Source organism: Nelumbo lutea, chromosome 8, assembly GCF_056320005.1.
Source record: "Nelumbo lutea isolate HS-2025 chromosome 8, American lotus-T2T, whole genome shotgun sequence".
In the NCBI taxonomy this organism is placed as follows: domain Eukaryota; kingdom Viridiplantae; phylum Streptophyta; class Magnoliopsida; order Proteales; family Nelumbonaceae; genus Nelumbo; species Nelumbo lutea.
Window position 1 is genome coordinate 52,255,540 of NC_142691.1, and position 21,914 is coordinate 52,277,453.

Here is a 21,914-nt window from a genome sequence, read left to right on the forward strand (position 1 = left end):
CATCTTCAGGCTTCCCATCCTTTCCCTTCAATATTCTAACCAAGCCTTGTTGAACTAGGATATCCTTTACCCTCATTTGCCATAAGGCAAAGATGCCCTTTCTGTCAAACCTCTCAATCTAAAACTAAGAACTTGTACCTTTTGTTGCCAATATCTCTTAAGAAATTTCACAAACACCTTGTAAACACCTACCTTAGAGCTCTAATACCATTTTGTTGGGGCCTCACAACAATCACCCACAAGATAAAACCACAAAATATTTAAAATAGCAACCAAGAGAAAATCCAATAGAAATAAAAATAACGAAATCTAAGCAAAGGCAAATAAAATAATAGCACCATTAAGAACATAGAACTTACATAGTTCTGCCTAGTCCACAGAAGAGAAGAAAACTATTATTCACTATGAAAGAAAATGAAAACAATATAGGTACCATATGGCTTGCAACCCAAACCAACCCTTAACCCTTGTATATATGTTCTCTTTTTCCTCTCTCATCTGAAGAACAAAAATAAGAAAAAACCCCACTCATACACTAAGACCACCCTTTCTCTCTTTTCTTCTCACTTTTCCCCAACCCTACATACAAACAAAGCCTTTTATATGCAAAACCCCTTTAACCTAAAGAGCGACCACACCAATAGTTAAATTAACAATAATCCACCAGTTGAGAAATGAGACAATGCTAACACCATGTGCCTTTCAATCTGGCTTAGTCCTCAAATGTAAGCTTTCTAACAAACCCATTGGAATGGTGAATTGTGCATCACCTTTTTTCTTCTACCCATTTGATTACCAATAAAAAAAACAGAAAGCTTAACTTTTTTTTGGTCACTGCGTCTTCACATTTCTTCATCTCCAACCAAAATGGAAGCCCCATCTCAACTACTAAATCCATTTATTAGTTCCAGCATGGTATCAAATGTTTTATTTTGAAAATTTAAAGAAGACTGATGGGCAAAATAACATCTTTCCATTAATAGACACTAACGTTAGAGTGGATTTAACCAATTATCAAAAAACTTAAGGATACTTTAAGATGTAAACAAAAGAGGAAGAATTATTCAATTTCCTAAACTTAGGCATATTTTGAGAAATTTTCCCTAAAAATCATCCGTGCAGGAGCTAAGAGATGCTATGGTGACGATGAAGCAAGGTCCACTAAAAACCCATCAAATAAAAGGCAGAAGTCGATGGCGATCCTAAAGGATGGAAATACCCCCCATCTAAAAAAATGATCTTTGTTAACTGTAATATATTAATGAACTTGGTAATCCATTAGGCCTTTATTAGCATAAATTAAAGTTGACTTATGACTTCTGTTCTCATATGACACTACATGCTCATTTGCAAATTTGAACTTCTAGTGTTACTTAAATCACAATTTCCTTTATAATGTTAGAGCCATTTATAGAGGTGTAAAGTGGGCCGTGCCGGGCCGGCACGTGGGCGATCCGTGGGCCATCACGGGCCGTGCCACCCTCCCGGTGAAAAATTTGGGGGTCAACCCGACACAACCCACAGCCCAGGCCCATGTGGGCCCATGGGACAGGTCGGGCCGGGTCAGGCCATGTATCGGGCCAAAACTATTTATTTAAAAAAATTGACAAAAAAACTTAAAATTTTAATTTTATATGAATTTTATGTATAAAATTGCTTATATATATGCAATAATTAAATAAATTAGTATAACAAAATTAAAAAAATATTTATTTTATTAATATATTATATACTATATATTATTATATAATTATAATATATATAAAATATACATATGGGCCATGTCATACCGTACCGGCCTGTGGACCTAAAATCCCAGGCCCAGCATGGCCCACAGACCATCATGCCGGGCCCGATTTACACCTCTAGCCATTTATAACACAATCAAAATAGTAATTGATTTGTGTTATATGTTAATAACACGCTACCTAGCTCATAAAAAAGAGATGCAATAAAATCAATCTGTAAAAGTATATTACATTGAACCTCGCCCTAAAAATGCTTTGGCCACAAGATAATCAGAGGTTGGACGAGACTTTTAATTCATCTGAAAATCCATTTTGATTAGGTGACTATTGTCCACCTGATTTGTTGATAACTTCTACTGTTCTATTTCTACAATCATTTTACTGTGTTGACCTGTTCATGTAAATTTTTATGCGTGGCCGCACTGGCATCAATATGATCTTGGGGGATCAAATCTTATATCCTACTTTTGCAGAAGATTAGTACTCGGCAGCATAAAAAGATCTGATACATGAGAACTGAGAACTCGCTCAAAGTATTGATCGTACATTCGTTCGATGTCTCAGTTTTCAGGATCACCGAAACGTTAAAATACTTGAATTTAAAGACTTTTAGTAGGTTTAAAAATTAGATGAGCTCGACTATGACAATGGGAAGACATGATACCAAAAACCTTGTCACCGAGTTTGACTATGAAACACATGATACTGGAAAAACTTACAGCCAATCAACCGGTATCGACTATGACAATGGAAAAGACATGATACCAAATCACGGGGTGCTTTGATTGGTGAAAACTCCTTCAATACCACGACTTTCTAGTATCATAGATTATCAAAATCAACACGGGTTTTGATTGGTCAAAGCACACTTGAATCACTTGTGAGTTCGTCAAACTGAAAAACAATAATAAAATAGAATATCTACTGTTAAAAACTCTGAAGACATGATTTTCGAGTATGCAAAGTAATAGATACTTCGAACCATGACCACAAGGTAGTGTAGGTTGAGACTTAGAAAATACAATCTCTATCTAATGATTGAATCGTCTTGTTGGATCCTGTAAGGGTATTACAGTTACATCCCCACCATGAGAAGTTCTCAATAATGGTTAGCTACCTAACGGATTGATCAATAAATATTAATTGAGGCCAAAAACTTGCATGCAAAAACAGAAAATGACTACTACAAAATTTTCTTGATCACAGACTCTCAGTCCCAGCCGAATCCCCCTCGTAACTTGTCATCCCTATATTGAATCTGTTTGTAAAACTATGTTCAGCCAATGAGGACCTTCGCTTTGACAAATGTGAGGATTTTGCAAACTGTCCAGCATCAATCGATTGCCACCTCCAAATTATGGGTGAAATAATGGTAATTTCTGTCCAAGCACATTAAATAGTCTTCTAACAGAAAAGGAATATGTTCTTCTCAGATGACACCATCCTTTTTGAAGAAGCGGTTCCAACAATTCTCTCAAGCTAAAATATCAAAGATTTATGTGAGTAAAGTCACCCAACGAATTGATCTGCTTTTAAAAAAGGACAAATACTAAAGTTTTGCACAAACATTACCCTATACTGATCGAAGCGAGAGAACAGTGCAGTGCAAGCCATATTATCCGATCCTTCAAGCATATTAACAATCTGTAAAGAGGGGAGGGGGCATACAGGATTAAAAATAATGAACGGATTCCACGGAAAAAAGCTTAAATAATTTGGGTATAAAGAGATAGAAAATGAGGTTCACCTCTGGATAAAATTCTTTCCTTTCTGGAAGGGAGTATATAATTAAATTCTGTATGCCACGAATCTGTTCTCCAAAGAGGGCAGGTTTAAGCATAAGATGGATGATGACAGGGCAAAAGAAAAGGAGGAGGGGGCAATGATAATTTGTGAAATAAAGTGCCACGAAAACAGCTATCAAAATAAATAATATCATCACAATATTGAAAGTAAAAACAAATACAAAAATGATAATAAAAATAATAACAGTTGAGAAAACATGACAACATAAAATCTGCAGAATCAGATCAGAATGAACCCTAGGAGAGACCTTTTTTTTCTGCTATTTAGAATTACTTCAGCATATCTCTCTTCTACATTCTACTAAATAAAATGGTTCCACATCAGAAATTGTCAAAGGTTGCAGTCTTAAGCATGTTTCAGTTTTAACTGAGCAAAAGGAACACTCTTGACAGAATAAAAGTTCATTTTTCGATCCATTAATTGATTAGGTCCCCATTCCCACAAGCTAGACAGTAATACTGTTGTGTTGTGTTCCTCTCTTGGTGTAGAGAAAGGAAGGCAGACTGGGTTAGCTTGAAGGAACCCAGAAGCCTCCAAACTTAAATGAGTTTTATTAGGTTGAAACAGGTCAATAACAACATACCTAGCCACATGAAATAATTGATTAAATGCAAAAACCCACAACTGTTCACCCTAACTGACTCTCCTAGTGGAGATTAAGTCTTATTACTAATAGCAACTATCACTCTACGTGCTGAGTTACATTAAACTCAGTATCCCTGCCAAGTGTGCCAACTATTCAGGTGGACCCTTAACCATAGAGACATGGTTTTGCATGTAACTAAACCCTCATCTGATGATCTAATCCATTACAACTCTTTGACCCAAATTAAGTTAAGCTCAACAAAACATAGTCTGACATGTAATTTATCAAAAAAAAAAAAACATAGTCTGACATGTAACCAATACTGTCAGATTAGAATTCTGGGTGGGAAAAGATAGAACCAGAAAGGAGGGAAGGATTATATATGATATATCACAATTCAGATGATTCTGTAAAAATTATGTTTGGGATAAATTCTTTCCTTTGGTTGGGTTTCATTCCCAACTAACTAGATGCATTCAATTTTTTCTCAAGAGGTAGAAATAATGATTTTTCTATCCTAATAAAGAATTTTATTTATTATATACCAACTAGAACAGCTCATTAGACAGAAACCCTTGGGGTTGGTTGGTCATTAGTGTGGAAGAGGTTCTTGTATTTAATCCCCATATTTAGCATGCATAAGACATTTTTATCAGGACATAATATCTTCCTATTGTTTTTTAAATAAAAAGAGAAAATGTTTGCCATGTGGTGGCTTTCTCTTGGATTAGTAACTGTAGACAATTGATGATAACATCCCTTCCTTTGCTCCAACATCTTAGAAACTATGCCCTAGCATTTCAACAATGCTGGTTCTAAACAGAAGTCAAGACACACAACACAGCATTAACAAACTTATACACTGATCTTTGCATATTAATCAAGGATGTCAGTTGCAGCATTGCATTTGGCTAAATGCCTAAAACCATGCTTTATAAAACTTCTATTGTATAATTAGACAACAAGTGCAAACTAGCATAATATATTCCTAAAAGAAACAACCTTGTATCTGTGATAGAAGTGTGCTCTCTCAGTATAGAGCATGATCTTCCTTGTTCCTTGAAAAAACCAACCCCGTGCACGAGATATATCACTCTGCTTTGTGTACCTAAATTTTGAAAGGAAAGAAAATGGAAAATAAGAATGGTACAGAAAATAATAATTATACATAGGAAAGGAATATTCTTACTCGTCAAGCAAACAAAAGGATGCATTTTGCAATTTCAAGAAATTCCTAATTCGAACAAACTCGAAGTACGAACTGATAAAAATCATAACTCCACCCTGCATGAAATAGAAAAGAAATATTTATATGTATGATTCCGATTATGAAATCATTTTTCAAGGCTTGAATTTACCAATACATAATTTAATAGTCTAGATAAAAAAACTAGTACCTGAACTGAATCCTTTATTTTAGGGAACACCTACAGCAAGAAAAACTCATGTTACTTAAAGTCATGGCTAGCTGAACCATGTGAACCAGAAGGGTTATGACTATATGTTTTAAATGGTAAAACTCCCCAGTGCCCATTCATGTAGGAGTGCTTTGATTACTTGTTTTCAGAAAAGCCACCCAATGAATGAAACAGTAATTCATAGGACTACTGGAAATTATCGTTCATTATTTCTTGGTCAAAAATAGTTGAAATAAATCAATTATGTTATTCTTGTTAAATAGATAAAAGAAATTTTATTTTGTAGCGAAGAGGAGGTGAGTTGATGGCTACAAAACTTGCCAGAAACACAAATTATGAAGACAACCAGAAAACAAAAAGTGATGCAACACCACAATCATGGAGTGTTCAATGATAATTCTACTGAAGCAAAAACAGGTTTGTCAAGCTTTTTTTTCAAGGAACTACCAGAATAGGAGATCTAATTGAATGCGAGGGAAAGTAAAAGCAAAAGGGTTTGAGGGCCTTATAGCAAATGAGGCACAAAGCACAAATTCCTCAAAAAATTAAAAATAAAGAAACATTAATACAAAAATGTGGAAACCTGAATTATAGAAGAAGGGAAAGGCATTTGGACCTGATGTTTCTTTATAGGCCTTAGTCCTACTGTGGTTAACTAAACTATTAAATAAGATAGTAAAACAAGGAAGATGCTAGATAAATGGAGAAAGAAAAATGGTTATTATATACGACATGAAATGGTATATCAAGAAAGTTAATTTGGTTTTATACCAGGGATATCAATTATAGAAGTTAACTGCAAAAAAGGAAAAGAGTTGGTAGTTGTTAGTGTCGACTGTATAGGGGCAGTTTGGTCTTTTTATTTATGTTTTGTGTGAGGTGCAATGTTTAAGTGATGTGTCCCGTACTTAAGTAGAGGCACAACAGTCATTTTGTTTTTATTATAGAAAACTATAAATATAACCTGGGCGGCTAGATTAGATTTTTCTCTCTAGTTCGAACTGGCCTTTTCTCCTCTTTTCTTGTCTTCTCTTCTTCCCTCTTCTCTCTTCTATCTTTCTTCTCTATTATTAACAAACTAATTCTGGTTCAGATCTGAGTTTCATCATGGTATCAGAGCTACCGTGACAAATTCAGATCTGCCCAGAATTCTTTTCCATTGACATTCAACCTAGGGTTTTCCAGATTTCTTCATCATCTGTTGAAGATAAGAAAAAGGGCTGAAAAGGTGTGACCGCCCTTCCCTTTTGGAGGTTTTCATGCCTCCCATTTGTGGTTTAATGGTTGTTTGTAGGAAGCCCTCTAATTGATGGTTCGAAGAGGGCTGTTTCAGGTGGTGCAGTGGACAGTCGAGTATAGGTAGGTGTTTTGGTGAACAAATAGGTGGGCTGTATGGGTTCTTCAGTGTGAATTGAGTGGTTGGTGAGTTGCTATGTTTGTGGTGTGTATTCAGGTAGTTTTGTGGTGCTGAGAGTGAAGAATACCAGTGACCGTTATTGCTGAAAACTGTGACAGTAGGTGCCTTCAGCAATAACCTGTCACTAGAGTCCAGTGTGTGGAAAGTAAGTTGGGTCGTGTGGCATACTATGAGTGAGAAAGGAAAATAACTGTTACTAGTGTCCAGTGTGGTGAGAAGTGAATTAGGCGTGTGATATACAAGTGAGTGAAGAAAAAAAAAATTTCAGATATGGGAGACAGTCATGAATACAAGTCTAGTGTTATGATTTCCCCCAATTACCTAAATGTTCAGATGACTTCTATCAAATTGAATGGGTGAGATATTTGTGCCTTGGGCAAAATCTGTACAAGTCTTTCTTAGGGCTAAGAAGAAGGTGAAGCATGTAAGAGAAGAAAAACCTTCCGCTGATTCTCAAGAATATAGTGATTGGGAACAAGAAGATGCACATATTATGACTTGGTTATGGAATAGAATGGAACCAAAGATAATGCCCGAGAATACTTTTATACACCGTTTCAGGAATATTTGGAACAACATGGCATTATCCATCAGACCTCATGTATCTACACTTCACAACAAAATGGGGTGGCTGAGAGAAAGAACCACCATCTTTTGGAAACTGCTCGGTCCCTTTTACACCATATGGATGTACCCAAACGTTTTTGGAGTGGTACTGTGCTTACATCTTGCCTCCTCATTAACCAAATGCCCATGCCTATCCTTGAAGGTCATTCTCCTTTCATCACTTTGTTTCTTACCTCGTCTCTATTCCCTCTTATTCCTAGGGTTTTTGGCTGTGTGTGCTTTGTACTTAATCTTGGACCTGGAATGGACAAATTAGATGCACAATCCAATAAGTGTATCTTCCTTGGCTATTCTCGGACCCAGAAAAGATATAAGTGTTATAACCCTAGCTCTTGACGTTCTTTTGTCTGTCCTGATGTTACTTTCTTTGAGTCTGTTTCGTTTTCTTCTAGGTCAAGTGATGTATCTTCTTCTTCTCCACCTCCTCTTCTAGTTCCCATTAGGACCCCATTCCACTTGTTCCAGTCGTGACTAAGTCTTCGCCTCTAATGCAGCCTTCTGTTGAATAGCCACCCATCCACCAAGTGTATGCGCATCGACAACATGTACCAGCTCCACCTCTAGCTTCTTCACCATCAACAAATTCGGTTGTTGTTCCCATACCAGCCCCACCCCCTATTTTTAACCTTGATCTTCCTATTTCCTTGTGGAAAGGTAAATACAGTTGCACACTTCATCCCATTTCCAATTATGTTTCTATATCTAACCTTTCTACTTCCCATCATCAATTTGTTTCTCTGTTGTCTTCTATTTCTGTTCCTATAGATGCCCAAGAAGCCCTTGCCTCTCCAAGGTGGCGGCCATGCAATGGAAGAACTCTTAGCAATGGTTCACAATCATACATGGGATCTCACCACGCTCCCCCTGGTATGCATGCTATAGGTTGTAAATGGGTATACATTGTCAAGTATTTACCTAATGGTAGTGTAGAGTAGTTGAAAGCTCGGCTGGTTGCCAAAGGATATTCCCAAACGTATGGTATACAGAGACCTCTCCTATTGCTAAAATTGGTTCAGTTTTTTATATCTCTAGCTACTATGTATGATTGGCCTTTGTTTTAGCTTGACATCAAGAATGCCTTTTTACATGGTGATCTCCTTGAGGAGGTCTATATGGAGGAACCACTGGGGTTTGTTGCTCAGGAGGAGGATGGTAAGGTGTATAAACTAAAGAAGGCCATTTATGGACTTAAACAATCCTCCCGTGTGTGGTTTGGGTGATTCGGTGAAGTGATAAAGAAGTTTGGTATGAAACAGTGCCAGGTTGATCACTTAGTATTCAGCCATGATTCACATGCTGGGAAGATTTTACTGGTGGTATATGTAGATGATGTTGTTATTACCGGTAGTAAGAGATTGGGGATTGATAAGCTGGAGACCTTTCTACAAGAGCACTTCCAAACAAAGGACCTTGGTAAATTGAAATATTTGTTGGTGATAGAAGCAACATGGTTTAAGCAAGGTATTAATTTGTATCAGAGGAAGTATGTTCTTGATTTGTTGGGGGAGATAGGACTATTAGGTGCCAAACTGGCTAGAACACCTATGGAACCAAATACCAAGTTGATTAGTGATGTGGGTGACGAGTTTGAAGATCTTGGAAGGTACAGGCAGTAGGGGTGTAAACAGATCGAATTCAAATCGAATCAAGCAATATCCAAATTCGAATCCGATATCTGAATTTGATTCGATATCCAACAGATATTGAAAATTAATATCCGAATTCAAATATGATTAAATATTCGAATATTTGATTCAATTCAAATTTGATTAATTAATTATTTTAGATAATTAATAAATATTTTATTGATATCAAGTATATAAATATATAAATTATTTATATAACTTAATTATTATATATAAATTATATAAAATATTTTATATATTATATATAAGAATTAAATAATCAGTCAAATTCAGATATTTATCGAATCAAATCAGGTCATATCCGAATTCGACCGATTAGATATTCAAATTATCCAAATTTGATTCGATTATGTCGAATATCAAATTTGAAATCGAATTTTCAAATACCGTTTGCACCCCTAACAAGCAGTTGGTAGGTAAGCTAAACTACCTAACCATTACTCAACCAGATATTTCATTTGTAGTTAGTGTAGTGAGTCAATTTATGTAGAATCCTAGGGTTCCACATTGGGATGTAGTTCTAAGGATCGTATGATATCTCATTTGTAGTTAGTGTGGTGAATCAGTTTATGTAGAATCCTCGGGTTCCACATTGGGATGTAGAGTCCTGGTCATGGCTTGTTATACAAGAGTGGAGGAAATCTTGAAATAGAGGATACACCTGTGCCGATTGGACTGGTTCTGTATATGATAGAAGGTCCACTACAGGTTACTATACTTTTCTTGGGGGTAATTTGGTGACATGGAAGAGTAAGAAGTAGACAGTGGTGGCAAGAAGCAAAGCAGAAGCTGAATACAGAGCCGTGACACATACAACTTGTGAACTGGTGTGGTTGAGAAACCTTTGACAGGATACGAGGTACTTGATTTACACTCCTATGAAGCTTTATTGTGACAACCAATATGCAGTCCACATTTCTTCTAATCCAGTTTTTCATGAGAGAACAAAACATATAAAAGTTCATTGTGACTTTGTGAGAGAGAAGGTACTTAGTGGAGTGATAAGTACTGCATATGTTAACATAGGAAGTCAATGGGCAGACTTGTTCACCAAAGGGTTGAGTTGGGGAAGAGTGGACCACATATGTAACAAGTTGCGACTATATGATATATACTCACCAGCTTGAGGAGGGTGTTAGTGTCGATTATATAGGGGCAGTTTGGTCTTTTTATTTATGTTTGGTGTGAGGTGTAATGTTTAAGTTAAGTGATGTTTCCCATACTTAAGTAGGGGCACAACAGTCATTTCATTTTTATTATAGAAAACTATAAATATAACCTGACCGACTAGAGAGTAGAATTTTCTCTCTAGTTCGATCTGGCCTTTTCTCCTCTTTTCTTCTCTTCTCTTCTTCCCTCTTCTCTCTTCTCTCTTCTCTATTATTAACAAACTAATTCTGGTTCAGATCTGAGTTTTATCAGTAGTTAAATCCTTGAATTATCATTTTCCCTTCCCAACCTTTTATACCCCGTTTACAACCAAGCCAGATTTGAAAATCATCTATAACATTCTAGATCTAACTTGCTTAAAGTCATGTAGAATGGGGGGGGGGGGTGATCCTAGGTCAGGGATATCAATTATAATATTCTAGATCTAACTAACTTGCTGATGTGTTGTTGTATATACAAAACGAATGGATGTCATCTTGTTGATGAGGTTGTGGGCTGTAGGTCAGTTCCTTTATGGGCCTGATCCTGGGCTTTACTGATGTCAACTGGAGGTAGTCCATCTGGTCTTCTATTTAGAGAAGAGGCTGAATTTGAGAAACCTAGTGGTGGAAGGAGATTACAAGAACATAGTAAGCTGGCTACAGAAAGACAATCAAGAAACATGACAGTACTGGCAAACCTTGAGAGAAATCACCATGCATTAAGGGAGATGGTTATTACAGTTTGCTGGATACCTAGTTCAGCAAACAGAGCAGCAATGTTGATTCACTTGCAAAACAGTACATGTATTTGTCAAGTATGCTCCAGCAACTATACAGAGAACCACCCAAAAACTAGCTCTCAAACTAAATATGAAAAGAGGTAACGGACTTATTGAGGTGACTAAAGAAAACTACATATGAATGGTGTATGATGTCAGAGAATGTAATTTACAAAGTTGGGCTGAGGGGTAGAGACCTCCGAAGAGGGACTGCTAAGCAGTTGTTTATATTTCTCCTTTTCTTAATCCATAAAAGTTATCAGTTAACTATAAAAAAAGGGTAAATTACAAAGACCCCTCCTGTACTATGGAGTCAGTGACAATTGCCCCATGAACTTTCATTTGCGACAAAGACCACCTGAACTTTCAATTTGCAACAAATACCCCCTCCGTTAGAGTTCCATTAGTTAGCTTTGAAAAAGATTTTCATTCAGCTGTTTATTTTTTTTCAAATCCCCAAACTACCCTTATTTATTTGAATGATTTATGATTCAAATAGTTCTCTAAATATAATATTGATCTCAATTGCCCTAATAAATCCTTACAGATTTCCGTCTGGATTCAATATTCAGATGAAATGGTAGAGGTTTCTTTTTGATAGATACACATTTAGGTTTTGTGTTTTAAGACGAAGAGAAACATCTATGTTTGTGAAATGAAACAAAAATTTAAAGAGAGACTTGTTTTTCTATGTCAGTGCAATGATTCTTGTTATTTTAGCTGGTTTCGTTTGGAGAAAATGGAGGTGTTTTTGGGTCAATTAGGGCTTAAGAGAAAAGGGCAGGGAGAAGAAAACAAGGAAAGTTCAGGTGGGTATTTTGGTAGTTTAATGCCTTCTCTCATTTGAATTAATGGCCAAGGGGGTATTTGCCACAAAGTGAAAGTTAAGGGGGTATTTTCACAAACTGAAAGTTCAGGGGAGTATCACAAACGAAAGTTCAGGGGTTAATTGTCACTGACCCCATAGTATGGGGGGCCTTTGTAATTTACCCAAAAAATGGAAAGAAAGAAAGAAAGCACAGAGATGACAAATCAGAACCAAAAGGCAATTTAAACAGAACCTTCAAACTCAGGATGCACTATCAACCAATGAAACAAGAAAACCAAAATAACCTACACTCCTATCATCACAATCCACCACCATCAAGATGAATGCAACAAAAACAAAGTTGCATTCATCTTTGATGATGGTTTTGGAAATAAATATTATTTCCTCGGAACTAAGATACACTTTAATGTTTGATCCTCGGAAGTGAATCTATTTATTTAGAAAAAGAAGCTAGCTAATTTAGCTCAAAACTTATCCATCAGTGTTATCATGGAGCAGAATTTAAACTATAGTGATGCCTATCATATTGTGGTATGTGGGTCCCTAAATATGAGTAGCCATTGCAATGAGGAAGCTGAATCTGACGATCACTTATTTATTCATTGCAAGGCTGCTCATTTTCTGTTCAGTCACTTCTGCTCCCTGTTAAATGTCAAGTGGTGCTTACCCAGATCTCTATCTGACATGCTTTTTCTCTTGGAAGTTGTCAGGCTTAAGTGTCAGGGGTAAGGTGCTGTGGTGTGTGATCCTTCATGTGGTGTGTTGGGTCCTGTGGAAAAAAATAAATAGTAGGATTTTTGAAGGACAGCTCTGCTCCTTAGATGATTTGGTTGTTCTGGCAATGGCTACTATTTTTTTAAGCATATCCCTAATCATCAGTATTTTGATCATGGCTTTTTGTTTACCTGATTTCGTTGGTTGTCTCTGGTATTTATTCTGGAGACTAGTTTTTTGGTGGTTTTCTGTATAGTTACTGGCTATACATGGAGCATTCGGTGGACTGATAGTTATTCTACAGTTATATTCACATTAGTACACTACCTTATTCTTTTTCTCAAAAAAAAAAAATGATGGTGCCTTACCCAGGAAAAATTAAAAAAATCCATGCATTTTATTTTATGTTATATAATTCTTTTTCTTTTTTGTGTTATGTTTTTTTCTTTTTCTTTCATGCATAAGGGGGGAGGCAACCAACCATGAAAATTTATTTATTTTTGGCAATTATATATGTTTTTACACCAGAAAAACAAGGAATTATGTTATACTAACCTTTTTAGAAAAATAATCTAGCCGAGAATCATCAGCATTAATGATTGAACTTGCATCAAAACGCTCATAAATCTGCATATGCAAATGTTACAGGAAACGTTAATACATAAAGTGGAATTTGGTGAATATGGTTTAATGGTAACAAGAAACAGTACTAGTACTTAATCAAGGACACTTCAACTCATGCAACAGTTTGGAACAAACTGAAGTTGCTTGAACAGTAGAATGCTTGTTGCTTTGAGAAGCAACTTGCCATAACTATTAATCAGATCACAGCCATTGCAAGAGTAAAAGGAAACAATATGTTTTACCTTCTAAACCACTACTCTTGATGGTAAGCACAACCATTACATTATGTCTTGGCTACTTGAAATAAGGTTTGAACATACATCATAACAGATGCCTCCACAAAAGTAAAAAATAAAAGTAAATAAATCTATGTAGATGACAAGGGAAAGGAAAAACCAGGGACAATTATTCTGAACAATAGGAAGTACCATAATAGTGTGATTCTAAATTTCATCTAACTTGTACCACATGAAGATGTGGCAATCCCATGTAGGGAAAACATCCCTGCTATAAAGACAATAGTATGCCATGTTATATTGGTTTCCAAAGCCTTCAAAATAATTCTTTTTACTTTTCCTTCCGTGTTTTATTTCTTTCTGGTTAGGATATAAGTAGATATAGATATTTCATTTTGGCCAAAAAGTTAAAATGCAGCTAACAAATGTTTTTGACAATAATACCCTCTCTTGAACCATTGCGCCTTCAAGCACATGCTGTGATGCTAACTTGTTAAAATTGCCACAAACATTTTAAACCTTTACACATTGATGAGAAAACCTTAATAATAAAACAAGTTTATGGTCTTTTAAGGATAACAGTTATATTATTTCTCAATAATAGGTAGCAATAGAATTTTATGCCAAATGCTCTTAAGAAAAATGAAGGAAAAAGGTTCAGATGCATTCTAGTTGAAATGTAAATCTATTTTCAGATGCATTCTAGGCATCACCTCTGCCATTAAAGCCATAAGCAGAAAAGCTTGATTAAAAAGAAAAAAATATAAAATGAATACAAGAAAACAGTAAAATATTCAACAAACATAATGAAATGAATGAAGAGCAGAATTATTATAAGCTCCTGCTCCTCAAACAAGCATGTCTAATAGACAGAAATGAACAAGTTTAATGACAGTAACAAGCATTGCACTATATACAATTGGCTTCCTTTTTAAATTAAACTGTTAAACAAATACTATGTAAACTTACTATATTGCTTCAGTTTCAATCTTAACTTAATGCATGCCTGAAGAAAAAAAAAATAGCAAATAACTTAACATTTGTTCAAATAGAAGACTAACACACCTGCCGCACTTGAAGCAACACTTTCGGAAGAACACCTTTATACTCAGAGATCAACTTCACCTGGGAAATTGAAACAAATGATAAAAAAAGAAGCTACTAGGGAAGGGATGATAAAAGGAAAAGGATTTGACATACCTTTCCTTCATAATTTACACAAAGGCGATTGAAAAGTGCATTTACGTCTGTGCAAAACAAAAGATGATCAGCATGCTTTATTCATTGTGATCTTTCATTAGAATTTGTGCCTAGAGGCATTAATGGCCAATTTATTCCTGTATGGCTCAATATAACATATAATGTATATTAATGTTATTTTAATTAACGATATATTTTGTTAGCATCCATATTAATGCTAATTCTTGCCACACTCAGATGAACTACAGCATACCCTTTCAGTGGTATGCACGATTCTTCTAGGAAGAATATGTAGGCAAAAAATCATCATTTTCCATACCACATACTTGGACAAAAAGACATTGGCTTCTAGGCATAACTCTGTGAAAAGACTAGATGCATCATATTAGGATAAGCCTTGCTGTACACTATATATCAGCTTTGTTGTTTTATTTTTTTTCCTTTATTTTCTTTCAGCCCCATAATGGCACTTTTGTAAATATATATATTATGTAATGTTTAATATACAAGAGGCCTTTTGGGGTGATTGATTTACTCGACACCCCTAGAAGGCTAGAACTGTTTTCTGCTTGCTCGTACTAGGGTTGATATGTATCAGAACAGGTCCTATGGACCTGCCTTTGATTAAATCTGCCATTAGAGTATTGAAAGAAGGTTTAGGACATCTAAATCGACTTTTATTCAGCTGGTTTGAAGATCTCTACTAGCTGTTCTGTTCAGCCCGAGGTTTCCTGTTTTTTTTTTTTTTTCTTTTCTGGAAAATCAGTCAGAGCTGAAGTTTCTTCTCTTTCTCCCAATCGGCTGCACCAATCAACTTGAAACTCCAGATTCTATGTCACTCAGGTCAGATTTAAGTATTTCTACAGTTGGTTTGCGGATTGGATTCAATTTGAATGGTCTTCTACTCTCTTCCCTCGTTGACAGTCCAGTAAACCTGTATTTTATTGACTGTCACCTCTTAATACCTTTATCTGGGTGGTTGGTTGATTGAGTTTTGAACTCTTGGGTGTTGTTGGACTATTTGTATCACTGTTCTCAGTTTGAATCTGACTTTGGGCAGCTGCCCTATTTTGTTCTTCCTTTGGCTTTGAATTTATAGCTGTTACCATTCCAGACTGTGTTAATTCATTAGAATGGCTGAAAAAGACTGATATTATCCTGGTGAAATTTGAAGGGATAAATTATGGATTGTGAAAATTCCACTTCAATTTCTTTGTTGAGGGAAAAGGCTTGGAAAACTATCTGATTGGAAAAGTTATGAAACCAGATGAATCTGAAGTCAAAGCTTACCAGCAATGGAAGCTGAATAATGGAAAACTGGTGTCTTGGATACTGAGTTCCATTGAGACCTGTTTTGGAGCAGCTACAGTAGTCCGAACCAGTGAAGAAGGAAGAAGAAGATGAGGAAGAAGACAAGAGAAAGAGAGAACAGGAGGGTTTAGTCGAACTGATTAGTCTTTCATTCAGTCGACTCCCTTGTGTTTATTAGGTTCTAATTACACTTACAAAGACTAAACTGCCCTCACTTAAGTGTGGGGCAGAGTACTCTAATAAAACAGCCACATAAGCAAAGTACTTAACTGACATAAGATTACTAAATTACCCTTATTCGGCTCACTCTAACACTCCCCCTCAAGCTGGAGAATATATGTCATATAATCCCAGCTTGTTACATAGATGATTAACTTTCCCTGAGTTTAGAGCTTTTGTAAACAAATCTGACCATTGATCATTCGAGCCCACATGTTATGTGTTTATCTCTCCAGCAAGGACCTTCTCCCTCACAAAGTGGCAATCAACCTCTATGTGCTTTGTTCTCTCATGAAATACAGGATTGGATGAGATATGGAGTGCAGCTTGGTTGTCACAATACAGCCTCATAGGTTTATCCATGTGAAACCCAATTTCTTGTAGAAGATTCCTCAACCACACTAACTCACAGGTAGTATGTGCCATGGCCCTATACTCAGCTTCAGCACTACTTCTGGCCACAACCGTCTGCTTTTTACTCTTCCACGTCACAAGATTTCCTCCAAGAAATGTGCAATAGCCCGTAGTAGATCTTCTATCATTCACTGAGCCTGCCCAGTCTGCATCAGTATACCCCACTACTTCAAATTTTCCTCCTGGTTTATACAATAGTCCACGGCCTGGAGCTCCTTTCAGATACCTCACAATTCTAAGAATTGCATCCCAGTGAGGTATACGAGGGTCCTGCATGAATTGGCTCACCACACTGACTGCAAAGGATATGTCGGGTCTCGTGATAGTTAGATAGTTCAGCTTCCCCACTAGTCGTCTATACCTTCCAGGATCTTCAAATACTACTCCTGTATCACTGCTCAACTTAACATTTGGTTCCATAGGGGTCTCAGCCGGTTTTGCACCTAACAGTCCCGTTTCTTCCAATAGATCAAGAACATATTTTCTTTGGCACAGATTTACACCTTGTTTTGACTTGGCAACCTCTATTCCCAAGAAATATTTCAATGTTCCAAGATCTTTTGTTTGGAAATGGTTTTGCAAAAATACCTTTAATTTGCCAATCCCCAATTTATCACTGCCAGTAATGACAATATCATCCACATAGACCACTAATAGAATCTTCCCAGCTTCTGAGTCATAGCTGAACACTGAGTGATATACCTGGCACTGCATCATTCCAAAACTCTTCACCACTTCACTGAACTTCCCAAACCAAGCACGCGGCGATTGTTTCAACCCATAAATTGCCTTTTTCAATCTGCATGCCTTACCATCCTCCCCCTGAGCAACAAACCCAGGTGGTTGCTCCATATATACCTCCTCCACAAGATCACCATGGAGAAAGGCATTCTTGATATCAAGCTGAAACAGAGGCCAATCATACATAACTGCCAGGGAAATTAGTACACGAACAGAACCAATTTTAGCCACCGGAGAGAATGTCTCCATGTAGTCTACTCCATACAACTGGGAGTAACCTTTAGCAACAAGTCTGGGCTTCAGACGCTCTACACTACCATCTGGCAAGTATTTCACAGTATACACCCATTTACATCCCACAGCATGCTTACCAGGTGGGAGAGTAGTAAGTTCCCACGTTTGAGTATGTTGAAGAGCAGAAAGTTCCTCCTCCATTGCCTGCCGCCAATCAGGTGAACTGAGAGCTTCTTGGACATTGTTAGGTATGGAAATAGAGGATAAAAGGGAAACAAACTGGCAATGTGATGTAGAAAGACGAGATAATGAAACGAAATTGGAAATGGGATGGAGGGTAGAACCGCGTTTACCTTTCCGTAAGGCAATGGGTAGATCAAGGTTTGAGGGTTCAACAATAGGAACCATGAGAGGATCCACAGATGAGGTAGAAGCTGGAGGAGGGGCTGGTGCCGTTCGACGTGTATACACTTGCCGGATTGGTGGACGTTCGGTGGTGATCTGCATGGGATGAGGTGATGAGTCTACTCCAACAACAACATCTGGAACTGGATCACTGACAGGGAGAGGAAGAGGAAGTGCGGGTGGAGACGAGGGTGCTTCAGGACTTGAGAAGAAGGGGACTGACTCAAAAAAGGTGACATCAGGACAGACATAGCACTTCCGAGTAATGGGATTATAACACTTGTACCCTTTCTGAGTCCGTGAGTAGCCAAGGAAGACACATTTAATTGAGCGTGCATCTAGCTTGTCTATTCCAGGGCTCAGATTGTGGACAAAGCACACACAACCAAAGACACGAGGAATTAATGGGAATGGAGATAAAGTGGGAAACAAGATAGAGAAGGGGGACCGACCATGAAGAATGGAGGGCATCCGATTAATGAGAAAACATGCAGTGAGTACAGCATCACTCCAAAAACGTTTAGGAACATTCATGTGGTGAAGAATAGACCGAGCAGTTTCAAGAAGCTGACGGTTCTTCCGTTCAGCTACCCCATTTTGTTGAGGGGTGTATGCACATGATGTCTGATGAATAATGCCATGCTGTTCTAAATACTGTTGAAATGAAGTAAGAAAGTATTCACGACCATTATCTGAACGGAGAACTTTGATTGGAACACCAAATTGTGTGTGTATTTCAGCATGGAATTTTTGAAAAATAGAAAACAATTCACTTCTTTCTTTCATTAAGTAAATCCATGTCATTCTTGAACAATCATCAATAAAGGAGACAAAATACTTGTACCCATTATAACACTCTATTTTGATTAGACCCCAAACATCTAAATGAACCAAAGAAAAAGGACTCAATATACGACTCTCAACTCTTGGACTGAAGGACACACGACGATGTTTCCCAAACTGACAAATGACTCAATGACGGGACCAAAATCTTGAGAGCCTTGAGAGATGGATGTCCCAGTCGGCAATGCCATTGTAGAGGAGTAAGCGAAGTCTGAAGAGCAATTGAAGATCCACCACCGTCAAGATAGTACAGTCCACCAGCTTCATGCCCCCCACCAATCTTCTTCCCCGTCTTGAGATCCTGAAAAACACAGGTGGAAGGAAAGAAGGTAACGGAACAGTTAAGAGATTTGGTTATTTTACTAACAGACATAAGATTGAATGGAAACTTAGGGACATATAAAACAGATGATAAGGGCACAGGAGCCATGTCAATATTACCAACACCACATATGGGAGATGAGGACCCATTGGCAAGTGTAACAGTTTGTGATGTAGAGGTTTCAGAGAGAGAAGAGAACACACCTGGAGTCCCGATCATATGATCTGAGGCTCCAGAGTCAATAATCCAGGGAGAGGTTTTAGATGACATGCAAGCAATACCTGATTGGGCAAGTGTGGCAGTGGTATGCTGTGAAGTAGTTTGAAGGAACCATTCATACTCATCACGCGGTACGCTCACCATTTCCCTCCCAGAGGTAGATGTAGATGTGGGATGAGTTCGGTCTGCCGGTTTACTGTCACTGATATCAACCTCACCCGCTACAGCATGATTAGCCCATTTAGAGGGAGGGCCATGTAGACCATAACAGAAATTCACTGTGTGTCCCTCTCTACCACAATGAGTGCATTTCCTTGTAGAGTTATTCTTCCCTCTGCCACGGCCTCCCCCTGAGTCACGACCACCCCGACTAATCATGGAACTGCCACGGCCTCCTCGGGGAGCATGACCTCCCCCTCTTGTACTATATCCAACCCCTCGAGCTGTCACAAGTGCTGATCTATCAGACTGTGTGGAGTTCTCTGTCTGTCCCAAAGAGATTCTACGAAGCCTTGAGAATACTTCCTCAAGTGTAGGAAGAGTAGAGCCCCCCAATATTTGGGCTCTAACTGGTTCATATTCCGACTTCAGCCCCACTAAAAATCTTGTAAATCTAGTTGCTCCCTTTGCTGTTGCTGAACTTTAATATCTGGAGTAAGGGGGTGATAGACATTGAGTTCATTCCTTATATTCTTCATGTTGGCATAGTACTCTTCTAGTGTTTTGGTTCCTTGTTGTATATCAAAATACTCCTGATAAAGCTGATACACTCTTGTTGTGTTATCTTGTCCAGAATATAGCTTCTTAGCATGCTCCCATATATCCTTAGCCGTATCAAGAAACATGAAGTTGGCACTAATTTTAGGTTCCATACTATTCCACAGCCAAGTCATGATTTGAGCATCTTCTTGCTCCCAACATCAAACCCTGGAGAGTCCTCCAATGGTTTTTCATCTCTTACATGCTTTACTTTCTTCTTTGCCTTGAGAAACACTTCCACTGATTTGGCCCATGGAACATAGTTCTCCCCATTCAGCTTAATTGAGGTCATTTGTACCCCTAGGTAGTCGGAGGAAATTACCACATTAGGTTTCTGATCATTGTAGCCATCTCCTATTGCTGCCATTGTACTCTTTCACAGTTGCCTCTAACCTTACTTCTCAGCTACAAGCTGATTGATGTTGTTCACAGTTTGATACTTCAGCACCTATTGCAGCCCCTAAACACAACAGTGGGAGCACACACTTGTTCTTCTTTACACTACTGCTGACTTCACACACCTACGACCCACATAAGCATCACAAGCACCACAACACAACAGTAGGCCCTCTTACAACCACTCAATAAAAAAAAATTGCGCATCACAAGCACCACAACACAGTCAAACTGCTACACCCAGTTCAGATTTGTTTAACACACTTAAGAGGACATTACACGACCACAAGGAGCTTGGCAAGGTCACTGCATTCCACCTTACACCACTCGGCCACCTACAGCAGCCCTAACACCACTCAACAACTCACAGCAGCCCTACACCATCGGCTACTGCACACACAGCCCTTTTTAGGGCAACAATGAACCTAGTTCTCTAGGTTCTAATCAGTACTAACTGATTCTTGAAGGGTTCCTACCCAGAAATACCAGCAACACAAGAGGACTAAATAACCAACCTTCCTTTGAGAGTATCGGCCAACCATTCACTGCTGAAATCACCTTCCTTGATGAAGAAAACTGTGCGCAGCAGAGAGCAACGAACTGTGATGTCTCAGACCTAGGGCGAACCAGCTCTCTCCATTAACCAACTAGAAACGAAGAGGAGGGTGTCACGAACACAGCTGAGATGCTTTGCAAGCGGAAGCAGGTCAGAAACCTGGCTCTGATACCATGTTTTGGAGCAGCTACAGTAGTCCGAACCAGTGAAGGAAGAAGAAGATGAGGAAGAAGACAAGAGAAAGAGAGAACAGGAGGGTTTAGTCGAACTGATTAGTCTTTCATTCAGTCGACTCCCTTGTGTTTATTAGGTTCTAATTACACTTACAAAGACTAAACTGCCCTCACTTAAGTGTGGGGCAGAGTACTCTAATAAAACAGCCACATAAGCAAAGTACTTAACTGACATAAGATTACTAAATTACCCTTATTCGGCTCACTCTAACAAGACCCATATTGCTGTACCTATGCGAAGAATGCAAACAACCTATGAAATGTATGGTTATCTAAAGAAGGTTTACCATTAGTCAAGGAGACAGAAAGATACGAGAGTAGTATGCCGGATTTCTGGATATGGGCAGAATATGAATTAGCACATATTGACCCTTGAGATCCTCCTAAGCATGTTCAATATGTTCAATATCTTCAAAAACATTTTTAAAAAAGAAAGGCATATCAATTTCTCATGAGGCTTAGACCTGAATTTGAGATAATT

The 21,914-nt window shown here is 37.8% G+C and overlaps 1 protein-coding gene across 6 annotated transcripts in view; it reads right to left on the bottom strand.

Annotated features, from left to right (window-relative positions):
- Window positions 1–2,626: 2,626 nt before the first annotated feature.
- Window positions 2,627–21,914, bottom strand: part of NOF1 (U3 small nucleolar RNA-associated protein) — a 114,912-nt gene continuing 95,624 nt past the window's right edge. For 4 of the 6 annotated variants that reach the window (XM_088959281.1, XM_088959284.1, XM_088959279.1 and 1 more), the window contains 9 exons: window positions 14,782–14,828; window positions 14,647–14,706; window positions 13,277–13,348; window positions 5,538–5,567; window positions 5,330–5,424; window positions 5,143–5,248; window positions 3,496–3,558; window positions 3,321–3,392; window positions 2,627–3,227 (listed from right to left, as the gene is read on the bottom strand). In XM_088959281.1, coding sequence (XP_088815407.1) covers window positions 3,153–3,227; window positions 3,321–3,392; window positions 3,496–3,558; window positions 5,143–5,248; window positions 5,330–5,424; window positions 5,538–5,567; window positions 13,277–13,348; window positions 14,647–14,706; window positions 14,782–14,828 — 620 coding nt within the window. In that variant the 3' untranslated portion in view covers window positions 2,627–3,152. The remainder of the gene's footprint in view (window positions 3,228–3,320; window positions 3,393–3,495; window positions 3,559–5,142; window positions 5,249–5,329; window positions 5,425–5,537; window positions 5,568–13,276; window positions 13,349–14,646; window positions 14,707–14,781; window positions 14,829–21,914) is intronic. The other 2 variants (XM_088959283.1, XM_088959282.1) reach the window with 1 other exon arrangement.